General features: G+C 44.2%; 8 protein-coding genes across 8 annotated transcripts; 5 read left to right on the top strand and 3 right to left on the bottom strand.

Annotated features, from left to right (window-relative positions):
* Positions 1 to 101: 101 nt before the first annotated feature.
* Positions 102 to 2,621, top strand: BBOV_II001180 (uncharacterized protein). Its single transcript, XM_051767469.1, has 8 exons — positions 102 to 374; positions 414 to 692; positions 730 to 984; positions 1,023 to 1,163; positions 1,198 to 2,106; positions 2,143 to 2,285; positions 2,320 to 2,434; positions 2,477 to 2,621. The coding sequence occupies exons 1-8, from the start codon at positions 144 to 146 to the stop codon at positions 2,579 to 2,581; spliced, it is 2,178 nt and encodes a 725-aa protein (XP_051623107.1). The 5' UTR covers positions 102 to 143; the 3' UTR covers positions 2,582 to 2,621.
* A 14-nt stretch (positions 2,622 to 2,635) lies between these two features.
* BBOV_II001170 (Prefoldin subunit family protein) lies at positions 2,636 to 3,117 on the top strand. The gene is made up of 3 exons (XM_001609594.1): positions 2,636 to 2,753; positions 2,791 to 2,914; positions 2,953 to 3,117. The coding sequence occupies exons 1-3, from the start codon at positions 2,647 to 2,649 to the stop codon at positions 3,049 to 3,051; spliced, it is 330 nt and encodes a 109-aa protein (XP_001609644.1). The 5' UTR covers positions 2,636 to 2,646; the 3' UTR covers positions 3,052 to 3,117.
* On the bottom strand, positions 3,106 to 5,057 carry BBOV_II001160 (putative lysyl-tRNA synthetase). Its single transcript, XM_001609593.2, has one exon. It carries the CDS (start codon positions 4,691 to 4,693, stop codon positions 3,125 to 3,127), a length of 1,569 nt encoding a protein of 522 aa, XP_001609643.1. The 5' UTR covers positions 4,694 to 5,057; the 3' UTR covers positions 3,106 to 3,124.
* Positions 5,058 to 5,175: 118 nt separating this feature from the next.
* BBOV_II001150 (DNA-directed RNA polymerases family protein) lies at positions 5,176 to 5,775 on the top strand. Its single transcript, XM_001609592.1, has 2 exons — positions 5,176 to 5,422; positions 5,459 to 5,775. The coding sequence occupies exons 1-2, from the start codon at positions 5,248 to 5,250 to the stop codon at positions 5,572 to 5,574; spliced, it is 291 nt and encodes a 96-aa protein (XP_001609642.1). The 5' UTR covers positions 5,176 to 5,247; the 3' UTR covers positions 5,575 to 5,775.
* Positions 5,776 to 5,849: 74 nt separating this feature from the next.
* BBOV_II001140 (B-box zinc finger family protein) lies at positions 5,850 to 8,739 on the top strand. The gene is made up of 5 exons (XM_001609591.2): positions 5,850 to 6,178; positions 6,216 to 6,372; positions 6,408 to 6,720; positions 6,755 to 6,905; positions 6,943 to 8,739. The coding sequence occupies exons 1-5, from the start codon at positions 5,981 to 5,983 to the stop codon at positions 8,713 to 8,715; spliced, it is 2,592 nt and encodes an 863-aa protein (XP_001609641.1). The 5' UTR covers positions 5,850 to 5,980; the 3' UTR covers positions 8,716 to 8,739.
* Positions 8,724 to 12,253, bottom strand: BBOV_II001130 (Peptidase M16 inactive domain family protein). Its single transcript, XM_001609590.2, has 3 exons — positions 11,771 to 12,253; positions 9,234 to 11,733; positions 8,724 to 9,197 (listed from the first exon to the last, which is right to left on the bottom strand). Exons 1-3 carry the CDS (start codon positions 12,226 to 12,228, stop codon positions 8,739 to 8,741), a joined length of 3,417 nt encoding a protein of 1,138 aa, XP_001609640.1. The 5' UTR covers positions 12,229 to 12,253; the 3' UTR covers positions 8,724 to 8,738.
* Positions 12,254 to 12,357: 104 nt separating this feature from the next.
* On the bottom strand, positions 12,358 to 14,211 carry BBOV_II001120 (Delta-aminolevulinic acid dehydratase family protein). Its single transcript, XM_001609589.2, has 5 exons — positions 13,906 to 14,211; positions 13,766 to 13,840; positions 13,344 to 13,646; positions 12,709 to 13,309; positions 12,358 to 12,671 (listed from the first exon to the last, which is right to left on the bottom strand). Exons 1-5 carry the CDS (start codon positions 14,104 to 14,106, stop codon positions 12,364 to 12,366), a joined length of 1,488 nt encoding a protein of 495 aa, XP_001609639.1. The 5' UTR covers positions 14,107 to 14,211; the 3' UTR covers positions 12,358 to 12,363.
* Positions 14,212 to 14,786: 575 nt separating this feature from the next.
* Positions 14,787 to 17,641, top strand: BBOV_II001110 (uncharacterized protein). Its single transcript, XM_051767922.1, has 8 exons — positions 14,787 to 15,688; positions 15,749 to 15,903; positions 15,938 to 16,043; positions 16,078 to 16,798; positions 16,834 to 17,245; positions 17,281 to 17,352; positions 17,388 to 17,488; positions 17,525 to 17,641. The coding sequence occupies exons 1-8, from the start codon at positions 14,932 to 14,934 to the stop codon at positions 17,619 to 17,621; spliced, it is 2,421 nt and encodes an 806-aa protein (XP_051623106.1). The 5' UTR covers positions 14,787 to 14,931; the 3' UTR covers positions 17,622 to 17,641.
* The last annotated feature ends 35 nt before the right edge of the window (positions 17,642 to 17,676 follow it).

Below are 17,676 nucleotides of genomic sequence, written 5' to 3'. Positions count from 1 at the left end.
TCGTTTAAATGCTTTCTTACGATGCTAAAATCAGATGTGTAACGATATAAACAGGTTTAAACTGCCCAACTACCTATATTCTGCACTATGTAATGGTTGTGTACGACTGTAGTTGTTTACATGTAGTGTAGAATATTGCTGCTATGCAACTCACCGTAGGCAATGACAGTAGCCAGCTGTATAAGGTGCTTTATGGTCAACAATATCACCTATACTACATATCATTGTATGTGAAACCATCTAGATCGATTTGTATTCTCGATGAGAATTTGAGGCAGATTCGTCGTATAGAACTAAATGACATAGCAAGCATTCAAAGGCGCATACTCTCTGCGGAGCAGACAGTGAAGACTAGCACTGCGACTTATAGCGATGTATGTTGGACGTAATATGTTTTTGTACAACTTTGTTAGGTGATTGAATTGAAACTTTCCACGGGGGGTGAGCGTTGGTTACGATTTACTTTGCCTTCCACGGAAGAGTGCGAAGCATTATGCAAGTCGATACAGATTCGTTTTGGCATACCGGTATATAACTATGGAAGTCTTAATGTCAACTTCCGTGCTGCCCTGGGTGATAAAAAGGCGGGAACGAGTGCCACGGGCAGTGTAACTAATCCATCACCGGGCAATTATCATTTAGTTAAAGATGAATACCCTGTTTCATCTCTAGGTGGTATTTTATCTCAACTGGTATGTTATTTTTGATGAGCCTCTATATTGTAACAAGGGTCTTTCCATGGGCGACGATGACCGTAGTTTAGGGGAGCTTCCTGAGGAATTCACAAATGATTATCCAGTAATAATCGAAGGGACCTTAGAGTCTGGTAGTTATGCGAATTACCGGAGTTTGAAAACACCTTCAATGGAATCTTTTACTGTATACAGAGTAGAATGGTATATATCAACAAGACGTGGAGAATCCAAGGATTTCTATTCCAATCCATGCTCGTCGAGCGATATGCTTTACCTACATGATTATATGGTATGCTGTTTCACATATATGTCGGTCATATTATCTAGATTGGCCATTATATTAAACTACGTGTTTCAAAGGCTGTCGGGACAGGGGTTAATCGAAGATACCTTTACAGCGTCACTACTCGTGGTCCTATTCGCCTGGGTAATATCACGGCTCATAACGTATTATTGAACGTATCTAAGGTTAGTTTTTAGGTATCATGTATTTAATTTACAGGATAATGAGTTACATACTGTATTGGCAAAAACTGATGACATTCACGCAATAGCTACTTCCTTAAACCGCTTACCCAAAGACGGGGTTATTACAAAGGGCCCTATGCAGCAGTCGACACTAGATATTATGCAATTTTCGAGTTTCATGACTTGCAAAGAAGTCCCGGTGGAGGAACATGCTACCAGTGTGGATGAACAAAATGATGATATTGCCGAAACCGTGGAAACACCTCTCCCACACGTTAGAGTTGCAAGTCATAGTGACATTGTCGATTCTCTTAGTGGCTACACTGATAAGAGTTCCATTATTTTGAATGATACGGATACCAACGAATCTACGATTCCAAGCTCTGTCGGGATCGGCAGCAGTCTCTCATCTTCATCCGAGCTCCGCTCAAGTGCAACACGGTTTAATGAATCACTTTTGGATAGTATCGAAAAGGAGCCGGAAGGATCTGAAGATTCTATGGCGTCCTTACTTCGTGAACCAAGTACGAAGGTACCAGTGGAAGCACCACCACCCAAGGCTAAATCTAAACCTCCTTTACCTAAGGTTTCTACGCCAAAATCAGCGCAAGGCACATTAAAAGGGGCTATAAATGCCAAGGGCACTGCCGTTACTGGCAGATCTCCCGTCAAACCCGATGGAACACCGGCTGTGGAACCACAGGTTAGCAAAATGCGTGGTCTGTTTAAGAACTTGATTGACAAAGGTAAAACGTTGCTACACAGGAACAAGGGTATGAATGCAACGGCTATAGCTAAAAATAGTGCTAACCCTAAAGCGAAAGAGAATATCCACCCCAAAGCAAAACACGTTCCCAACTTTCCGAAGGCCCCTGCAGCGAAAAAGGCAATTCCCATGCGGGATGACAATCTCATTGAGGTGCAGCTACAGCTAAGATGTGCGGTATGCATTTGATTGGTTGTTTAAATATCACTTCAGGGTTTAGTTATTCGGACCACTGAGATTGAGCTGGAGCTTAGTTGGCCGCGTTTAGATGTGAAGGAATATTGCGACCCATCTAAGCCACCTACATTACCCCTGGACCCACGTTCTGGTATAGAGCTCCGACTGATGTACAAACGGTATTTGTGATATGAAGTGTTACATCTGTTATAGGAAGGATTCTGGAGAGTCGCAACTACTACCGCTTACTCTGAGATTATCTTCTACTTTACAGCGATCTGTACTGTTTCATTCCATGCTGTTTAACAAGTATCGAGGGTCATATTATGTGAGTAGTATCACTTCGGTTGCATAGATCATGATATCGCAGTCGATCGATCAAGGTGAGAAAGATCTGCAGCGTGGTTTATTTTCGGATGTAAAAGAAGCTTATGCGAAAATATGCAAGTACATGGGACGTCGTAATTTAGGCTGATAAGCTCGATTGTGCGGCGTTGCGTCGTGGGCGCTTTAAGTGTTCATAGCATAACCTAAACGAACATGAACGCTGCGGAGGGGAAGAAAGAAAACCTCAAGAAGCTCGAAAAGGAGCGTCTCCGGTTGTTAGGGCAACTGGATGACCTATCGCAAGAGTCTGCGGAGCACAAGTATGTCAATTTATGTTTGTGTGTAGCTTTTGCACAGATTGGTTCTCAAGACACTCTCTACGTTACCAGACGATCGCAGGTGTTACCGTATAGTTGGGAAGGTTGCTGTAGAGCGCACTGTAGCAGAGGTACGCCCTGCTTTGACTGCATATGCTCAAAAGGTATTTGGTTTTAATTTCAACCGTAATGTTTGCAACAGGTTGACGAATTACACAAGAAATGTACTGAAAACCTTGCATTTATCAACGAGGAGGTTGAAAAGTTAACTAAGGCTCTCACTACACCCATGGCGGAATGAGGGCATTGACAGCTACCTCATGAAACCCAGGATAATAAACTCCCTAAATTGTACATATCGCTATATATATTACTCATGCTTCGCTTTTCAAAAGTGGGAATGTTTGTATATTCTTAATGCTGGTGGTCTTGGACAGTGCCATAACCAATCGGTCTATGCCTATTCCAATTCCAGCTGTTGGCGGCATACCATGAGCAACAGCGTTTAGTAACTCGGTATCTCGTGTATGTCCCAACCCCTGTAGGCCACACATATCTAGTTTATGCAACAATTGGACGGGGTTACACTCTTCCGTACACCCATGGGCTATTTCCAAACCTTGTAGATATGATTCGAACACTTTGCCCTTTGAACCTTCGCTTGCTGCCAAGGGTGATATATCACTAGGCAGTTCAGTGACATGCGTAGGCTCCGTGATATTATCTTCTACGGCGCACTTGAAGAGGGTTGCAACTAAGCTTCCCCAGCTATTACTTTCTAAAGTGTTAGTGTCTAGGCCACGTTCTCTCAATATTGACAATAGCTGCTCACTACTGCACAAGTCGACATTTATGCCTATATGTTCTTCTATGAGACCAACCATTGTTTTCCTAGTGAATTTAGGGAATTCCACTCCTATTTTCTTAGCAAGGGTTTCTATTATTTCTTCTAGAAGGTTTATCATATCTCCCGCGTTGGCCATTTGCTGGTATATTTCTATCATTGTAAATTCTGGAGAGTGCCTAGCGCTGGTTCCCTCATTACGGAAGCATTTACCGATTTCAAATATCTTGTCACCCAGTCCGCCCACGATAAGACGTTTGAGGAAAAATTCTGGTGCAATTCGTAGATAGAGGTTTTCATCCAATGCCTCCGAGCGTGTTTTAAACGGCTGTGCATTCGCACCGCTGTATATATGCTGCAGGATTGGGGTCTCAACCTCAACAAACCCCTTACTATGTAACAGTTTGCGTAATTCCCAGATGATATGTGAACGTTGCAATAATATTCCCCGAGTATCTTCATTTACCATAATATCTAAATGACGCAACTTGTGTCTAGTGGCGACGTCTTTGAGACCGTGGAATCCATCAGGCATAGGCAGCAGACATTTTGCTAGGATTGACATATGGTGAGGTATCAAGGTTAACTCCCCAGTACCCGTTTTCTTCACATGCCCCCCTACTTGGATTACATCACCGATATCAATAAGTTGGTCTATATTTTCTGCATTAAAGGGTTTATCTCCAATGTGTATAGTCATCTTCCTCCGGAATAGAACCTGTAGTTCATCACCCTGTTTATCTTCAATTACCACAAACAAACCGCCGAAGCGTATAGCTTTAATCCTTCCGTAAATGCAATAGTTAACACCTTCATTTTCTTCATCATTATTTAGCGTTCTATGGTTTTTATTTATTTGTTCCACAGTGGTCATGGATTCTGTTTCTTTGCTGTCTATTTCTGGATAACCAGAAGATCCAAGTTCAGATTCCAGATGTTTCAATTTTGCCAGGCGAATTGACATTTGCTCCTTGACGGCGTCGTTAGCTAGACTTGTAAATGCATCTGCCAGAGTTCCAACATTGTAGTCATTAGTGCTTTCATACAACAGCATAGGCCTAGTTTGTGGGTATATGGGCTTTATCATCCTACTAGACATTGAATAACCCGTATTAGCATTGCCTTTACTGCATGGGTACCTATCCAGGAAAGGTACCTTGTGCAAAGTAAAAGAGCCATGGTTACGCTGAGTTGCTACAAGCACAAATGCGCAAGTTGGCGCTCTTCCAGATAAAAGACAAGGCCGATTTGATATAGATGCTACATTTTGAAATAAAATCAGCGTGAAAAAATATAAGCGAAACAGAGTAGCTACTTGGTGCCTCCTGAAAGGAAGGCGACCGCGGCTACTACTATCTGAATTTTTAGAATCCAGTTCAACAGGAAGTTTAATTATTTAATGTTACGCGAGCCACCTACTAACCAATACATAGATGTATAACTACATTTAGTAAATGTGTAAGATAATTGTCGAGCGTTACATTATTTCTGGATCGCACGTTACTCTCAGGGGGGCTTTGGAATCGCGCAACATATGGTGATGAACCTTATTATATTAAAATGGATTACTAGAATCTTGTTATAATATTCAGTGTTATATTTGTGGATTCGAATATATTAAAAGAGGTAGTGTTGTATTCAACAGATGACAAGATGGACAAGGTCGACAGCTCGTCGCCTAATATAACGTTCAGCATTGAGAATGAGGACCATACTTTGGGTAATGCTGTGAGGACACTATTGGTTGAGCGCGAGGACGTTTTCTTCGCAGGTTACTCAGTGCCGCATCCCATGCAGCCTGAGGTAAACATTCGGATCCAGACAACAGGTACCAATGCATAAAATCTATACTAAGTATTTGCAGGGAAGCCCGCAGTTAAGATATTTGTGGAATGCTTAGACGACTTGGTGGAGGTATGCAATGTGCTAACCAAGGCATTTATCGATGCTGGTGCTGAGAATTACACCGATGAAAAGTGAGATATAAAGCATATTTATGGGCTATAAGCGCGTTGTCTTAGTTCGCAAGTCAACAAACGGATGAAAAGTACCCCGGTTATGCTGTTTTCATGTAGCTTAGCTGAAAACTTCTTGAACTGTACTGTATCGTGTTAGTTCAGGCTCGAAGTAAATAACACTAGCAATACAAAACACCTTACACATCAATATCGCCATACATTTGTTGTTTGTTTATAGTATTCTTGGTCTAACACATATCCACACTGGGGATGGCAACGAGTGGCCATACGATTTATGATTACACATCAGCATGGATTATATTATAATATAAGGAATGGACATGTAGGCACCAGTAGATGGTGGAATACTGCCATCTAATGATGTGTATTCCCATACCGTGCTAACTCGGTTTTAAATTAAGGCCATTATGGCTGAAGACAGCAGCGCTTCGGAAGCGCAAGCTGCGTTGCAATTTGTGCCAAAACCGCTGGAGGATGTTCATGAGTTGGCTTACTTGGAGTACCTTCTTCAGCTGGCTTTTCACACTACTGAGCTTCATGTGACCAAGGGATTGATATTGGCACAGCCTGAAGATGTGGAATCATTTAATCGGAAAACGGTTAAGGTGTGTCTGTCATTTAATTATCTTAACTTGTGTGCAGCATTACCGGGGTTCGCCACTTTCAGTCTGGGTAGACATGAATCGTATGGATCCTCCGCAATCATTTGATGACTGTGTACGTGCCGGTACTATGAATGTAGATCTAACGCGTCAACTATATGAATATGGCACGATATCAGCTCCCGTTGGTTTCCAAGGTATTACTTTACTAAAGTATCTCCATTTGATACAGGCAATCCTACGGGATCGTACCGTATGCTACTTTTCAAGTTGGCTCTAGGACGTACAAAGGCTCATACATCTGAATTTGGTGATCAAGAGGCTTTTTTGAAGCGTTCTATACCTGCAGGTTATGACAGTTTGGAACTGGCGACTAGCAGTGATCCTGCATTTTACAATGCTTTATATCGCATATCCTCTTCTCAACAGGTGTTACTTTCCGCTGTTGTGGAATTTGAATTCACTCCTGTGAAGATAGAGGTACCCGAGCCCATTTGTGAGATGTGCGAGAGTACGGTTGCACAGTGGTACTGCCATTCAGACAAGTAGGTTCGTATATAAGCTTGCAATCACATTCAGGGCCCATTTTTGCAACTCCTGTGATGCCAAACATCACTCTGCAACACCTATATTTTCTAGACACGTTAGGGTATCTAGTTCGAAATCACCCGTTCAATTTGGTGTTTGCGAATCGCATCCTTCTGAAGTTATAGACGCCGTTTGTCTAAAGGTAATTCTTAATAGTATTGTGAAAACATATTACGCAGTGCAATCGTGCATTATGCAGCCATTGCATTCTGTTTGATACGCATTCTGATCCATCATTTTTTGACCACCCTTTAATGTCAACTGTGGACGCCTATGACTCAGCTTTGAACAAGAGCTCTGAGAGTGATATGGAGCTGAATCGCCACATGGAGGCTATTACATCTCGTGTTCGCAACAGGCATGAGCTTCTGTCGCAATTATATGCCAATTTTAATAACGTCCGTCAGAAGATTGATTCTGCTACATCTTTACTATTAGACCAGCTAGGGAGTATGCGCAATCGTAAACTGCAGTATTTGGCTGCCATAAGGCGTGAGGCTGAATTGGAGCTACTACAGATGGACTGGGTTGAAGCATTCATGTCTCATCTCCTTTTGGCACTGAACCCGGCCGAGTTTATTACTAATCGCAAGAAACATGAAATATTGCTTACTAAGTTATTTGGTGGCGAATGCAAGGTAAGCGTCTCAAACTTGCCCATGTGGATGATGCAACGTTTGATTCTTGTAGGTGACACGAGGTTACATCGTGTGCCTTTAGAACAGGATAAGGTTGACATCGCTGGTGTCCCAGCTGGCGATGCTGTTGAGCCAACTATTGCCGGCGACTTCACTCGTACTAATTTGTTTGAGGATATTGGTAACAGCCTGGGCCACTTAGGTGGCGAAAGGGTTGATTTAAGTCACAAGATTGACACCATTTTACGTAATGAGCCCATGGAGCTGACCCAGGTACCTTTGGATGACCAGGGAAACGATCTATTGGACTCAAATGCTGATAGTACTACACGAAGTGAATTCGATATGTACAACTCTGGTTATGCTAATAAATCAGGTCATGACCCAGTACTATCAGTTCAGGCTCACGTACTGGAGCCTGTTTGGGCTCTATTGTCTGAAGAGAGTATGTCAACATTGCTGCACTTGATCCGTGCCGTTCGTATACCTGAGAAGAATCACCTGATTAAACACTTAGCTACACTGGCAAACCACTTTGAGGAGATGGACTCTTTGGTCACCAACGCCTGTGAATTTGAAATGCAATCTCTTTGTGACAACAGCTTGTGTATGCTGATGCGGAGTTCAAGTTGCTTGAGTGAGTTGCTGTGTTTCATATTTCTACACGATAGATATGGCTGTTCTGACTCTTTGGAATGGGCCCGGTTATACTGTGATGGCTTACACGTATTTTTAAATAACTCTGACCTCAAGCGTGCATCTGAAGAGGCCGTCTCTCACGTGGCTAACAAGCTTGTCAATTCCCTTGACCCTGCTACCATGCCATCTACATTGCGTTTTGTATTATACTTCCTTGCTGAACTTGCAGGGGACAAAGCTGACAGTCTCTGTGTTGACATGCTGATGGCAGTATTGTTGTCAACACATGTTGCGCGGAACATGCGCGGTATACCGCGTGAGTCCCTTACTGAAGTATCATTTTTGATGGGTCGTATTGGCATAGCATGTTGGGATGCTGTTGAGACTAATTCACTTGACTTTTGTTTGGCTGCAAAGCTCAAGTTGTGGATGCGTGGATTACTACGTCGCCCTAGGATACGATCTAGCATTCATACTCGGCCAACACCAGTGGCTGCGGAATCACTGCACTACGTGATCGGTACCTTAGTAACTCTTGAGCGTGAATTCAACTCTGGCACCAGCCACTTACCGGTGCAACAGGTGAACGAGTTGACGGCTAGGTACAACTTCATCCCACTTTTTGAAATTACCGGCCGTTGGGCGGGAGACTATCGTACAACGAAGCATGTATAATATTACTGACATTAGCTTTAGCGTCACTTCATTGATACTGCTTGGTCATTGGCGGTCGTGTGGACGATGCGACTCCATAGGTTTTGTTCATCAAACCCGAATACATCTGATACCAGTAGCAATCTTATATCGTCCAGCGTTATGCGCTGGAGCACCTTGTCGAACTCAGTTGCGAAAAACGAATTCTTCAAGGGCATGCGACGACTCTGCATACCCGTTAGTTCGCCTACCCAGTGGCGATTGTTATTTCTATCTTTGCGATGGCGCGCCATAACTTGGTCACGGGCACGTTCCAGGTGGTGCTCAAACACCGGCCTGTCTCCTGATCTGAGGTCTGCAAGAATCTTCCTAGTTTCTGCCAGAATGGCATCAGACTTGCTGTAGGAAGAGTGTACCGATATAACAAAGTATCCTGCAAACTGGACGTCATACAAAACAAAGTCGACGTTAGACTCGTATGTCAAGTGTTTTTCAGCACGCAACTGTAAATAAAATTATCTAATATAGCGTAGACCTACTACTGTAAAGGCGCGATTGGTGAGTATTTCTTGCATAATTGTACATGCTGCACGTGGGAATGCTGGATGGAGCCATAGTTCTTTGACGTTGGTAAGGAACTTCTTGATATTTGCATTGTCCTTGTCCTCTTCTAGTGCCGTTTCAAGGGCTGAGTGCAGTATATCTGCCATATGTGTTCCGTCAGGCATGATTCCGCTAGCGTTTGGTGCATAACCTCCTAGAAGCACCATTGCCCTTTCCTGATTGTCATTAATCCAGATTAGCTTGTGTTGCTCCTCTAGGATCTCTTCTTGGTCTGTATCAGACGCACCATCATCTAGTGTAGTTGCTTGTGTATCAACCTCATCTATTCCTGGGTCACCTTCATCTTCCCAAAGGACATACTTATCTTTAGGTGCGATTTTAGCCTCAGGCAGCTCTACAGTTCCAATGTATTTCACAAGCTGCGACTTCATGTCTTTTAGGTCGAAGCCCCCTGAAATGGATAATTCCACCATTCCACGTTTAAATACGCTATCCAAAGTTTTCTGTGCATCTTCCAGTGTTGTGGCCTCTATTTTCTTGTAATCTATATCATGGTATCCCAGCTTGCCGCCACTCATTGATGACACCAGGTCACCGGTGCCAAATGCTTGCAGGTCCTGGCAATATGCCACATGATCACGGCGCAGCTTCTCCTTTGCACGTAAAAAGGCATCTTTCTCAATAGCATGGTTTTGCAAAAGTGAATTCAATATTTGTAGCGCGGATTCAAGGTTATTTTCCTTACGTCCGTAGGGGAATGATATGTCTATTGATATGAAGTCTTCGTTAGCGTTGATTAGCACATCCATCAGGTGCTGTGTGCAAAACATCTCCACTTGCAGCCTGCTGAGACTACCCATGGCTCCACCTTCCATCATAGCTGTGGCCGCCAGTAGTAGCTCACGTTTCTTGCGTTGCAATGCATCCAGGTCACTGTAATCATACTCTATTGGTATTATTGCTTTCATTGCGATTTGCTCTTCTTCATTTACACGCAGGTTTACCCTGATGCTATTGTTTAGTGTTATCAAGTGGATATTGGCCGGCGAACTCGGTTCTTGATAGAGTGGACTATCACCCGGTAGCGTTGATGCCAGCGGCTTCTTCAACTCTGCAAGTGCGTTTGTATACTTCCCTTCATCGGATTCATCTGTAGTATAAACTGAAGGATCGATAATTCGATCTCTCAGTCTATCGAATTCGGGTGAATTAGGCTTGTTTTCAGTAATGTGTTCAACTTCTGGCCTAATAGCGATTGATTCACGCAGCGAGTCCACGTATTCTTCGGATATCTTGCGCAAATCGCCGGTAACAGCTAGTGAGCGCAATATTTCATCTTTGGGCTCATTCAGCAATGCATACCTCTCCTTCGGTAGCATGGGTTGTGTTACAAAGCCCGGGATTTGGCCATACGGCCTGCGATTAATAACTTCATTTTGTTCCTCTTCAGTTAGGAGGGTTGTCGGTGTGTTAACCTCTGGGTGGAGCGCCGCCGCTGACAGCGGCTCTCGACATTCTTTTTGGAATGTATCCAGGAGTATATCTTCCCCAATACCATCATACCCTATGGATGGATCTGGCAGTGGCGTTGAACATATAAGATTTATACCTGCAAAACTTTTGCCTGAGGACCATGGAAATAGCGTATGTGCCATTTCATTTACATCATCTATATGCACTTTGGAAAGAATGTCGGTAATAATTTGTTTCTCAGTATCTGGTAGCATTATAACCCGGCCACAAGTGGTGGCCTCCATTAAACTGGTAATCAAATCCCTGTTCTCAGTCCTCGCATTATCAACTCTGTCGCAATCTCTCTGTAACGACTCTTTGACTATTTTGAACATTTCGGGAGTTGTACCTTGGGTGGAAAGGCACTTTACCTGTGCCACTGCTGCTTTAAGCGCATCTTGCCATTGATATGGCACGCAGTGGAGTTCAAATGACCTGACCCTGCATCCTTCGTTGGTGCAGTCGTAATCATTGGTCTCAACCGACTGTATGGCACCAACACCGCGCTGTAAAATATCGAAATGCAGTGACAGTATGCGATATGTTAGTTTCGTGACTACATTTGTCCACATATCAGCCCATGTCTTTACTTCGGGTATTGGGATTTTCTTGGCTACTTCTACGCTCATATTTCGTATTTGTTTATTTTGCCAGACGTGGGCTTTTGCGATAGGTTGATCCCATACGTGCACTGCTGGAGGCAGCCCCCTACGACTTTCTTTTACAGTACCTTTGTATATGTGCTCGTTTGCCTGTAGATATTGCTTCACCACGTCGGGATTATCCTTTAAACGTGCGAATATCTTGGTAAGGGCCTCTGCTGTCTTCGTTGGGTCTACATCTCCCACCACGAACAGCCTTAGGTTAGAGGGTCTGTAATGGACACTATGGTAGTCAACCAAGTTCTGTACACTGTAGGTCTGTAACTTCTCGAGATCGCCAATGGGAAACCTGCGGCTTAGCCTGTGCTTTTTGTTTAAATACCACCCTTTATACATACCTGTTTTCGGCGTGCAGCGCTTCAACTGTGGCGCAATTCTTGCGATATTCCAGGGTGTTTATGATACGTGCTTCTGACAAGATAGCCTGTCTTTCCTTTTCCACTCGGGATACACTAAATTGTGTTGGTGCTTCAACTACATCCGCTAGCGCATCTAGTGCCCTTTCCAATGAATCCTGCTTGCTGTAGCAGCCTTCAATGGCCGATGGGCACGACGTGTAAAACACTGTATGGTGAAAGTCAGTGAACGCGTTTGTGCGCACGTCACGTCCTAAGAGGCAGTCACGTTTTCTACTGCCCATGTAAGTCACGTGTTCGCAAAAGTGTGCTATACCGCGTTGGTGGTCAAGTTCATCGGCAGAGCCGCTGAGCACCTCTAAATACGCCTCGAATCTTTGGCCGTGGTTGCTATTCGGCAGTACTGTGTATTCAAGTCCATTAGGCAGTCTCCCTCGCATGATATACGGGTTCTCGGGGAGTGACTCAGAACGCTGCAAGGTCTATGAGTATAGTCAACACTGCTATCTACATGCATATGTATATGGAGTGGTCGGTCAATTTTTTGGCATTGCATTAATAGGATTACAAAAGTTTCAGACGCCCAGGGCTACATTTTCCATCCCATTGGTCTGCATATCCTCTAGTAGCCACTGCGCCACGTCCTTCGCGAAGCTTGAGACTATGAGATCCGCGCCAGCACGCCGAAGTCCACGTAAAGCCTCTATTGCCGCGGCCTTTTCGTCATATACACCGGCTGCTGCAGCTGCCTTTAAGGCACGATATTCACCGGTGGTGTGCACTGCGACAACTGGCGACCTCAGCCGGTCCTTGAGGCTCCTAATGACGTCCACGAATGCAGTCGCGGGCTCCACGGCTACCATATCCGCACCGTCATCAACGTCTGCAAGCAATGGACACAATCGAACCAACGGACTGACCTTGAACTCCCTTGAGGATAGGTTCATCGGGAATAGCCACGTCGTGGAGGTAGCTCTCGACACGCACGTTTTGCGCTGGCGTGGTTCCCAACATAGCCTGATGCTGTGCCATGTATACTGAGTTGAACTTTCCAGCGCGACTCATTAGCGATACGTCGGTGTACCCTTCAAAGTCCAAGGCATCTCTGGCGACACCAACCGACCCATCAAGGGTGTCGTTGAGCGACACCACATCACAACCAGCGGAAGCCAATGTTGTAACCTGCTTGGCTAATTGGCTAACAGAGACGTCATTGGAAATGACGTCAGTCTCCGGCTCCACAAGACCATCATGACCATCAAGTGAAAAGTGGGCCACTGTAGCATCAGCAAACACCTGGACATCGGGGAACGCCTCTTTTACAGCATCGATAGCCCTTGGAAGAAGTCCATCAGGGTTCAAACCCTCGTCACCAAACTCGCTCTTTAGTGACTTGTCTATGTGTGGGTGTATCATGAAAGCTGTGATTCCAAGGTTACGTGCCTCTTCAACCTCCTTTACAAGGTCAGGAATCGATAATAGCCGCAATCCAGGTACCTCCTTGATAGACGATGAAGATTCCTGGATTTTATGAATCGATTATAGAGATACCTACCTTGTCAGTGACTACTAAAGGATATACCAAATCAGCCAAGTGGAGAACGCGACCGCGGAATAGCTTGTGCCGGTTTTTCGACACTCGCGTTCTCGATAACCGGGTTAGGTTTGGAAGCATAAGCTCTCCACGCGCATTGTAATCAAACGCACTATTACCGGTATCTTCATCAGAATCATACTCAGAAGAGGATCCGTCTTCACCCTCGACGTCATCAGATTCATAGTCACTAGCGTCATAAATGTCCTCGTAGTCCACATCAGAATCAAATTCTACACCCTCGGGAGTGGAATCCAAATTTCCCTTTGTATACGTGAGGGTTTATCCAAAATGCAACCCGCACCGACCACTGATATCACAACACAAAGCAAAACATTGTTACCATGAACACTAACACACACATATATTCACGTATGGCGCACCTCTTCTTTACGTTTGGCGAGCACCTTGCTAGTAGCACATCCCCGTTGAGTGTCTAGCACACCAGTTGATGGTTGCTGTATAACATAAGCTATCTATATCACGTATCTTAAGGTGTGTAGTGTTATGCCGGTAAACTTACCGCCCATTGGCTCGATGGAACACAAACGAAAGCCGCGCTGTCTGACGATCTTGAGGCTTGTGAAATACGTTGCACATCGTTTCGACGTATAGCAACGGCATCAGTATACGTTACACCGATACCAAACCTCGATTCATTGTAGAATCCTGCGGGAATATTGATACCAAGGGCCAGAGCACTAATGGCCCAAAACAGTCCCATTATGAGTGTTCGACTCAAAGAGCCGGTTAAAATTAAGTAGACATTATATCAATATAGGGTACATGTAGTCGGGGTATACGATATATGGGTATTACGTGGAATGATAGGCTATAGTACGGTCTTTAGAAGCTCACAGTTGGTCAACGGCCATATGGGGTAGAATATCTCATAATTAGGGCACTAAACGCTGTTTAAATATACACATTTTGGCAATAAGTGCTCTGCAATAACCTTATTGAGTGACTCGGGGAGTATGGCACGCTTATATGGCCCATTAACGTACCGTCGTCATACATACCATTAGAACAGTGTCTAGACGCCATATATAACACTTAATCCCTAACAACTGTGACTGGGTACTTATTTAATAGTGTATTCCATCAGAAAAGATACCTAGCCCGTTTACAGGACGACCCTGTTGTTACATATAGTATAGGTCCTCTCACCTGGAAATACACATTGTATAGCTCTACGACATTACTCACATAGTGTCCCATATAGCTAAAATCACTTTAGATGCCTATGTGTAGCATTAAATCGGGTAAATTCGGCCTTGTCTCCTTGCACCTGGCATGCTGTGGCGTGGTCACACACCTTGCAACTGCCATTGGAATTTAATCCAATTGCTGGCCCATCAGCATTGCCTCTATATATTTAATTATAAAACTATCGCATAGGTGACGTCACAGGGGCGTACAGCCACGCATAGGCATAGGATGTGTTTCTAGAACTATGCTCCCAGGTACGATTTGGATCTTCCATGCTTGTCATTCGGTGCTAAATAGCACTTTATATGCTCTAAATAAATGACTCTACGTATGAAAGATGAAAGGGGATTTGGATGATGATTCAACATCTATACCTAGTCGAAGTCCATCCATGGTGACTTCCAGGGAATCCGATGATTTGTCTGAGACTGAAGGGATCATTGATCCCCAATTAGATCTTGAGGATCCATCTACTATCCAGAGCTCAAGTTCATTGTATGATGAAGTTGTTCCGGCATATCGTTCAGGTGCTACGTATGAACGAGGCTCTGATTCTATGGGTGATAGATCATCACATACGTCTGCTGATGTTAATACCAAAGTATCATTTCAAGACCAGTCGGCTGTTACAACGATGACTAACGATGATGATTCAATGGGCCCTCCTGTTACCGACACAACTGGTGATGTAGCTATTGACGTTGACTATCTGGTGGATATCGATTACCCCAAACCTCAGCCAGATCAGAATAAAACGAATCGCAATCGGGATAAGACGTCAGTATTAATGTCTAAAAAAGGTCAGAAGAAGCCCCGTAGGAAAAAGAAGGTTAACAAACTGGTTACCGAGGCCTTGGCGGATTTGGGTGATGGTGACACTAGTGAAGACTCCTACAGCTCATCTGAACCTGGTGACACTATGGACAATCCAGATATCACAGAGAATGTAGTAGAGTACCCTGCATTTGAGTACTTCAAGTGCGAAATTCTCGGCAGTGACGTTAGTGCCACCGAGGCCCTTAAACATGTAGACGTCGTTACGCAACAGCTGAACTCCGAGTTGTGTGGAACCATGCTAGTTCCATTTTTAGCAGGTAAGTTCTTGGAACTGTAACTATGGCTATTCCCAAATTCATCTTCTCATGATGCTCCAGAGGCTCAGCGCAATATGCCTGTCCATTTGCTACGTATGCTTCCCGATGTATGGCACACTCTATCCAAGATAACTAACCAGGAATCGTATATATGTGCTATAATAGATGGTGTGTCATTCTTGATATCCCAGGAAGATCCGAGTATACGCCGCAAGGTACGTACGTATGGATATCTACTAAACTCCACAGGCTGTGGAACTGATTGCTGAGATTGTCACCGATGTGCGTTCTAGTGAATGTACATATGATGTCATGAAATCTGCTGTTATGCCACTATTGAAGCGTTTATCAGAGAGTATGTTGGATGGATTATATCCTATATTTAACAGGTGAATGGTTTGCTGACGTCGTATCAGCTTGCAATTTAATACCATTAGTATATCCCGATGCTTCCGCGCAAGACCAGGTTGAGTTGCGGGAGTGTTACAAGCAGCTGTGGGAAAGCAACTTGACAATAGTTCGTCTGGAGGTAGCTCGCAACCTAGAGAAGCTACTTGCGATAATGCATATGGACGACTCAGTGTCCATGTTCTGGCTGGTCCTAAAAAACATGTCAGTGTATCACCAGGACCAAGTAAGGGCGCATTGCGTTGACGCATGTCTGTCTTTCGCACGTCGCTGCACTGCTGAACAGAACTTGTCATTTAGTTATCCCGTGATCATGTCAGCTGCCAGTGACTCTTCATGGCGCGTTCGCAAGGCACTGGCTGAGCGTTATGACAAAATTCACGAGATCTTGGGTGAGTCCGAAATGGAGAAGCATTTTCTCGAGGTCCACTTCGAGTTACTAAACGACTCAGAGGATATAGTAAAGGAGGCTGCCGTGAACTCATTTGTAACATGGTGCAAGGCACTGTCACCAAAGATGGCTGAGCGTTACATTGCCTTCTTCCAATCGCATTTGGCTGAATCCTCAACTAAGATTCGCCAGTGTATCTGCAATATCTTTGCTATTTTCGCTTCCGGCATGACACGCGAGCGTGTTTGTAATGTTTTGGGGCCTATGTTACGTAATTTCCTGCAGGATGAATGCACGGACGTTCGTCTATGGTATGTTATGGTACCAGTATTTAACAATGCTACAGCGCGATCAATAATATTGAAGTGTTATGTGAGCCCGGGGATTTCGATACCGGTATTGGTTCGATGATGAATGAAACTATTGCACGGGTACTGTTAACTACACATTGGCGTCACCGGTTGATATTGGCCGAGAAGTTGACTGCGTTCTATCGTCATTTTGGCCCGCGGCACTTTGACGTTAACTTTTCCAGGCTTTTGTTCCGCTTGTTGTTGGACAATGTATGGAAAGTGCGTAGTACGGTGCTCTGCTGTATAGAGTTGATTTGCGCTGGAGCTGATCGTAACTGGGTATGCGACACTATCCTAAAGGAACTGGTTAAAATATACGTCGAGCCTCGCAATTCGATATACATAAGTGTCGACGACATTCCGTTGTCCTATGCATTCAAGATAACTGTGATACAGGCTTTAATCGTAGGTTTCAATTCATTTGGCACATGTCCATACAGGCTGTTGCCAAATCCCTAGATGCACAGAGTACTTTACCTCGCATTATACCAGTGATGCTTAAAGGTATTAAGGTGGGTGTTCGTGATCTACTACCATAAAATTCCAGGATACTATTCCTAACGTGCGATTTGTTGCTATCAAGGCCATACGCAGCCTCTTTTTGATATACAAGGATGATGCTCCGGAGCAGTTGCTACATCTCAGGAGGTATGGTAGTGTCCCTGCTTGCTTTATATTGCGCAGCGTATTCCTGAAGTTACGTGAAGACCCAGATATAGATGTGCGCTACTACGCCAAGGTGGCGATAGACACCTATGATTCCTGCTTCCCCAGTGATTAGTTATCGTACACACTTTAATGTCAGTAAACCTAAACTTATTTTCTGCACGTTTGCC

Source organism: Babesia bovis, chromosome 2 (genome assembly GCF_000165395.2).
Source record: "Babesia bovis T2Bo chromosome 2, whole genome shotgun sequence".
NCBI classification, from domain to species: domain Eukaryota; phylum Apicomplexa; class Aconoidasida; order Piroplasmida; family Babesiidae; genus Babesia; species Babesia bovis.
The sequence above is the reverse complement of the archived record's forward strand: the minus strand, read 5'-3'. Positions and strand labels throughout refer to the sequence as shown.

What these genes read in the sequence shown, in the direction of transcription:
- BBOV_II001180 (XM_051767469.1), top strand. Translation starts at nt 144, where the DNA reads ATGCAACTCACCGTAGGCAATGACAGTAGCCAGCTGTATAAGGTGCTT. An exon ending in CTCCGACTGATGTACAAACG is followed by an intron (nt 2,286 to 2,319) that starts GTATTTGTGATA and finishes CATCTGTTATAG; the next exon opens with GAAGGATTCTGGAGAGTCGC. An exon ending in AGTATCGAGGGTCATATTAT is followed by an intron (nt 2,435 to 2,476) that starts GTGAGTAGTATC and finishes ATGATATCGCAG; the next exon opens with TCGATCGATCAAGGTGAGAA.
- BBOV_II001120 (XM_001609589.2), bottom strand. Translation starts at nt 14,106, where the DNA reads ATGGGACTGTTTTGGGCCATTAGTGCTCTGGCCCTTGGTATCAATATT. An exon ending in TCGCCAAACGTAAAGAAGAG is followed by an intron (nt 13,647 to 13,765) that starts GTGCGCCATACG and finishes ACGTATACAAAG; the next exon opens with GGAAATTTGGATTCCACTCC. An exon ending in TATCCTCAAGGGAGTTCAAG is followed by an intron (nt 12,672 to 12,708) that starts GTCAGTCCGTTG and finishes CATTGCTTGCAG; the next exon opens with ACGTTGATGACGGTGCGGAT.
- BBOV_II001150 (XM_001609592.1), top strand. Translation starts at nt 5,248, where the DNA reads ATGGACAAGGTCGACAGCTCGTCGCCTAATATAACGTTCAGCATTGAG. An exon ending in CATTCGGATCCAGACAACAG is followed by an intron (nt 5,423 to 5,458) that starts GTACCAATGCAT and finishes AAGTATTTGCAG; the next exon opens with GGAAGCCCGCAGTTAAGATA.
- BBOV_II001140 (XM_001609591.2), top strand. Translation starts at nt 5,981, where the DNA reads ATGGCTGAAGACAGCAGCGCTTCGGAAGCGCAAGCTGCGTTGCAATTT. An exon ending in AGCTCCCGTTGGTTTCCAAG is followed by an intron (nt 6,373 to 6,407) that starts GTATTACTTTAC and finishes CATTTGATACAG; the next exon opens with GCAATCCTACGGGATCGTAC. An exon ending in TGGTACTGCCATTCAGACAA is followed by an intron (nt 6,721 to 6,754) that starts GTAGGTTCGTAT and finishes AATCACATTCAG; the next exon opens with GGCCCATTTTTGCAACTCCT.
- BBOV_II001130 (XM_001609590.2), bottom strand. Translation starts at nt 12,228, where the DNA reads ATGCGAGGGAGACTGCCTAATGGACTTGAATACACAGTACTGCCGAAT. An exon ending in GCGCTGCACGCCGAAAACAG is followed by an intron (nt 11,734 to 11,770) that starts GTATGTATAAAG and finishes CAAAAAGCACAG; the next exon opens with GCTAAGCCGCAGGTTTCCCA. An exon ending in CCAATCGCGCCTTTACAGTA is followed by an intron (nt 9,198 to 9,233) that starts GTAGGTCTACGC and finishes TTTTATTTACAG; the next exon opens with TTGCGTGCTGAAAAACACTT.
- BBOV_II001170 (XM_001609594.1), top strand. Translation starts at nt 2,647, where the DNA reads ATGAACGCTGCGGAGGGGAAGAAAGAAAACCTCAAGAAGCTCGAAAAG. An exon ending in CAAGAGTCTGCGGAGCACAA is followed by an intron (nt 2,754 to 2,790) that starts GTATGTCAATTT and finishes GCTTTTGCACAG; the next exon opens with ATTGGTTCTCAAGACACTCT. An exon ending in TGACTGCATATGCTCAAAAG is followed by an intron (nt 2,915 to 2,952) that starts GTATTTGGTTTT and finishes TGTTTGCAACAG; the next exon opens with GTTGACGAATTACACAAGAA.
- BBOV_II001110 (XM_051767922.1), top strand. Translation starts at nt 14,932, where the DNA reads ATGAAAGGGGATTTGGATGATGATTCAACATCTATACCTAGTCGAAGT. An exon ending in TGCACGGACGTTCGTCTATG is followed by an intron (nt 16,799 to 16,833) that starts GTATGTTATGGT and finishes ACAATGCTACAG; the next exon opens with CGCGATCAATAATATTGAAG. An exon ending in CAGTTGCTACATCTCAGGAG is followed by an intron (nt 17,489 to 17,524) that starts GTATGGTAGTGT and finishes TATATTGCGCAG; the next exon opens with CGTATTCCTGAAGTTACGTG.
- BBOV_II001160 (XM_001609593.2), bottom strand. Translation starts at nt 4,693, where the DNA reads ATGTCTAGTAGGATGATAAAGCCCATATACCCACAAACTAGGCCTATG.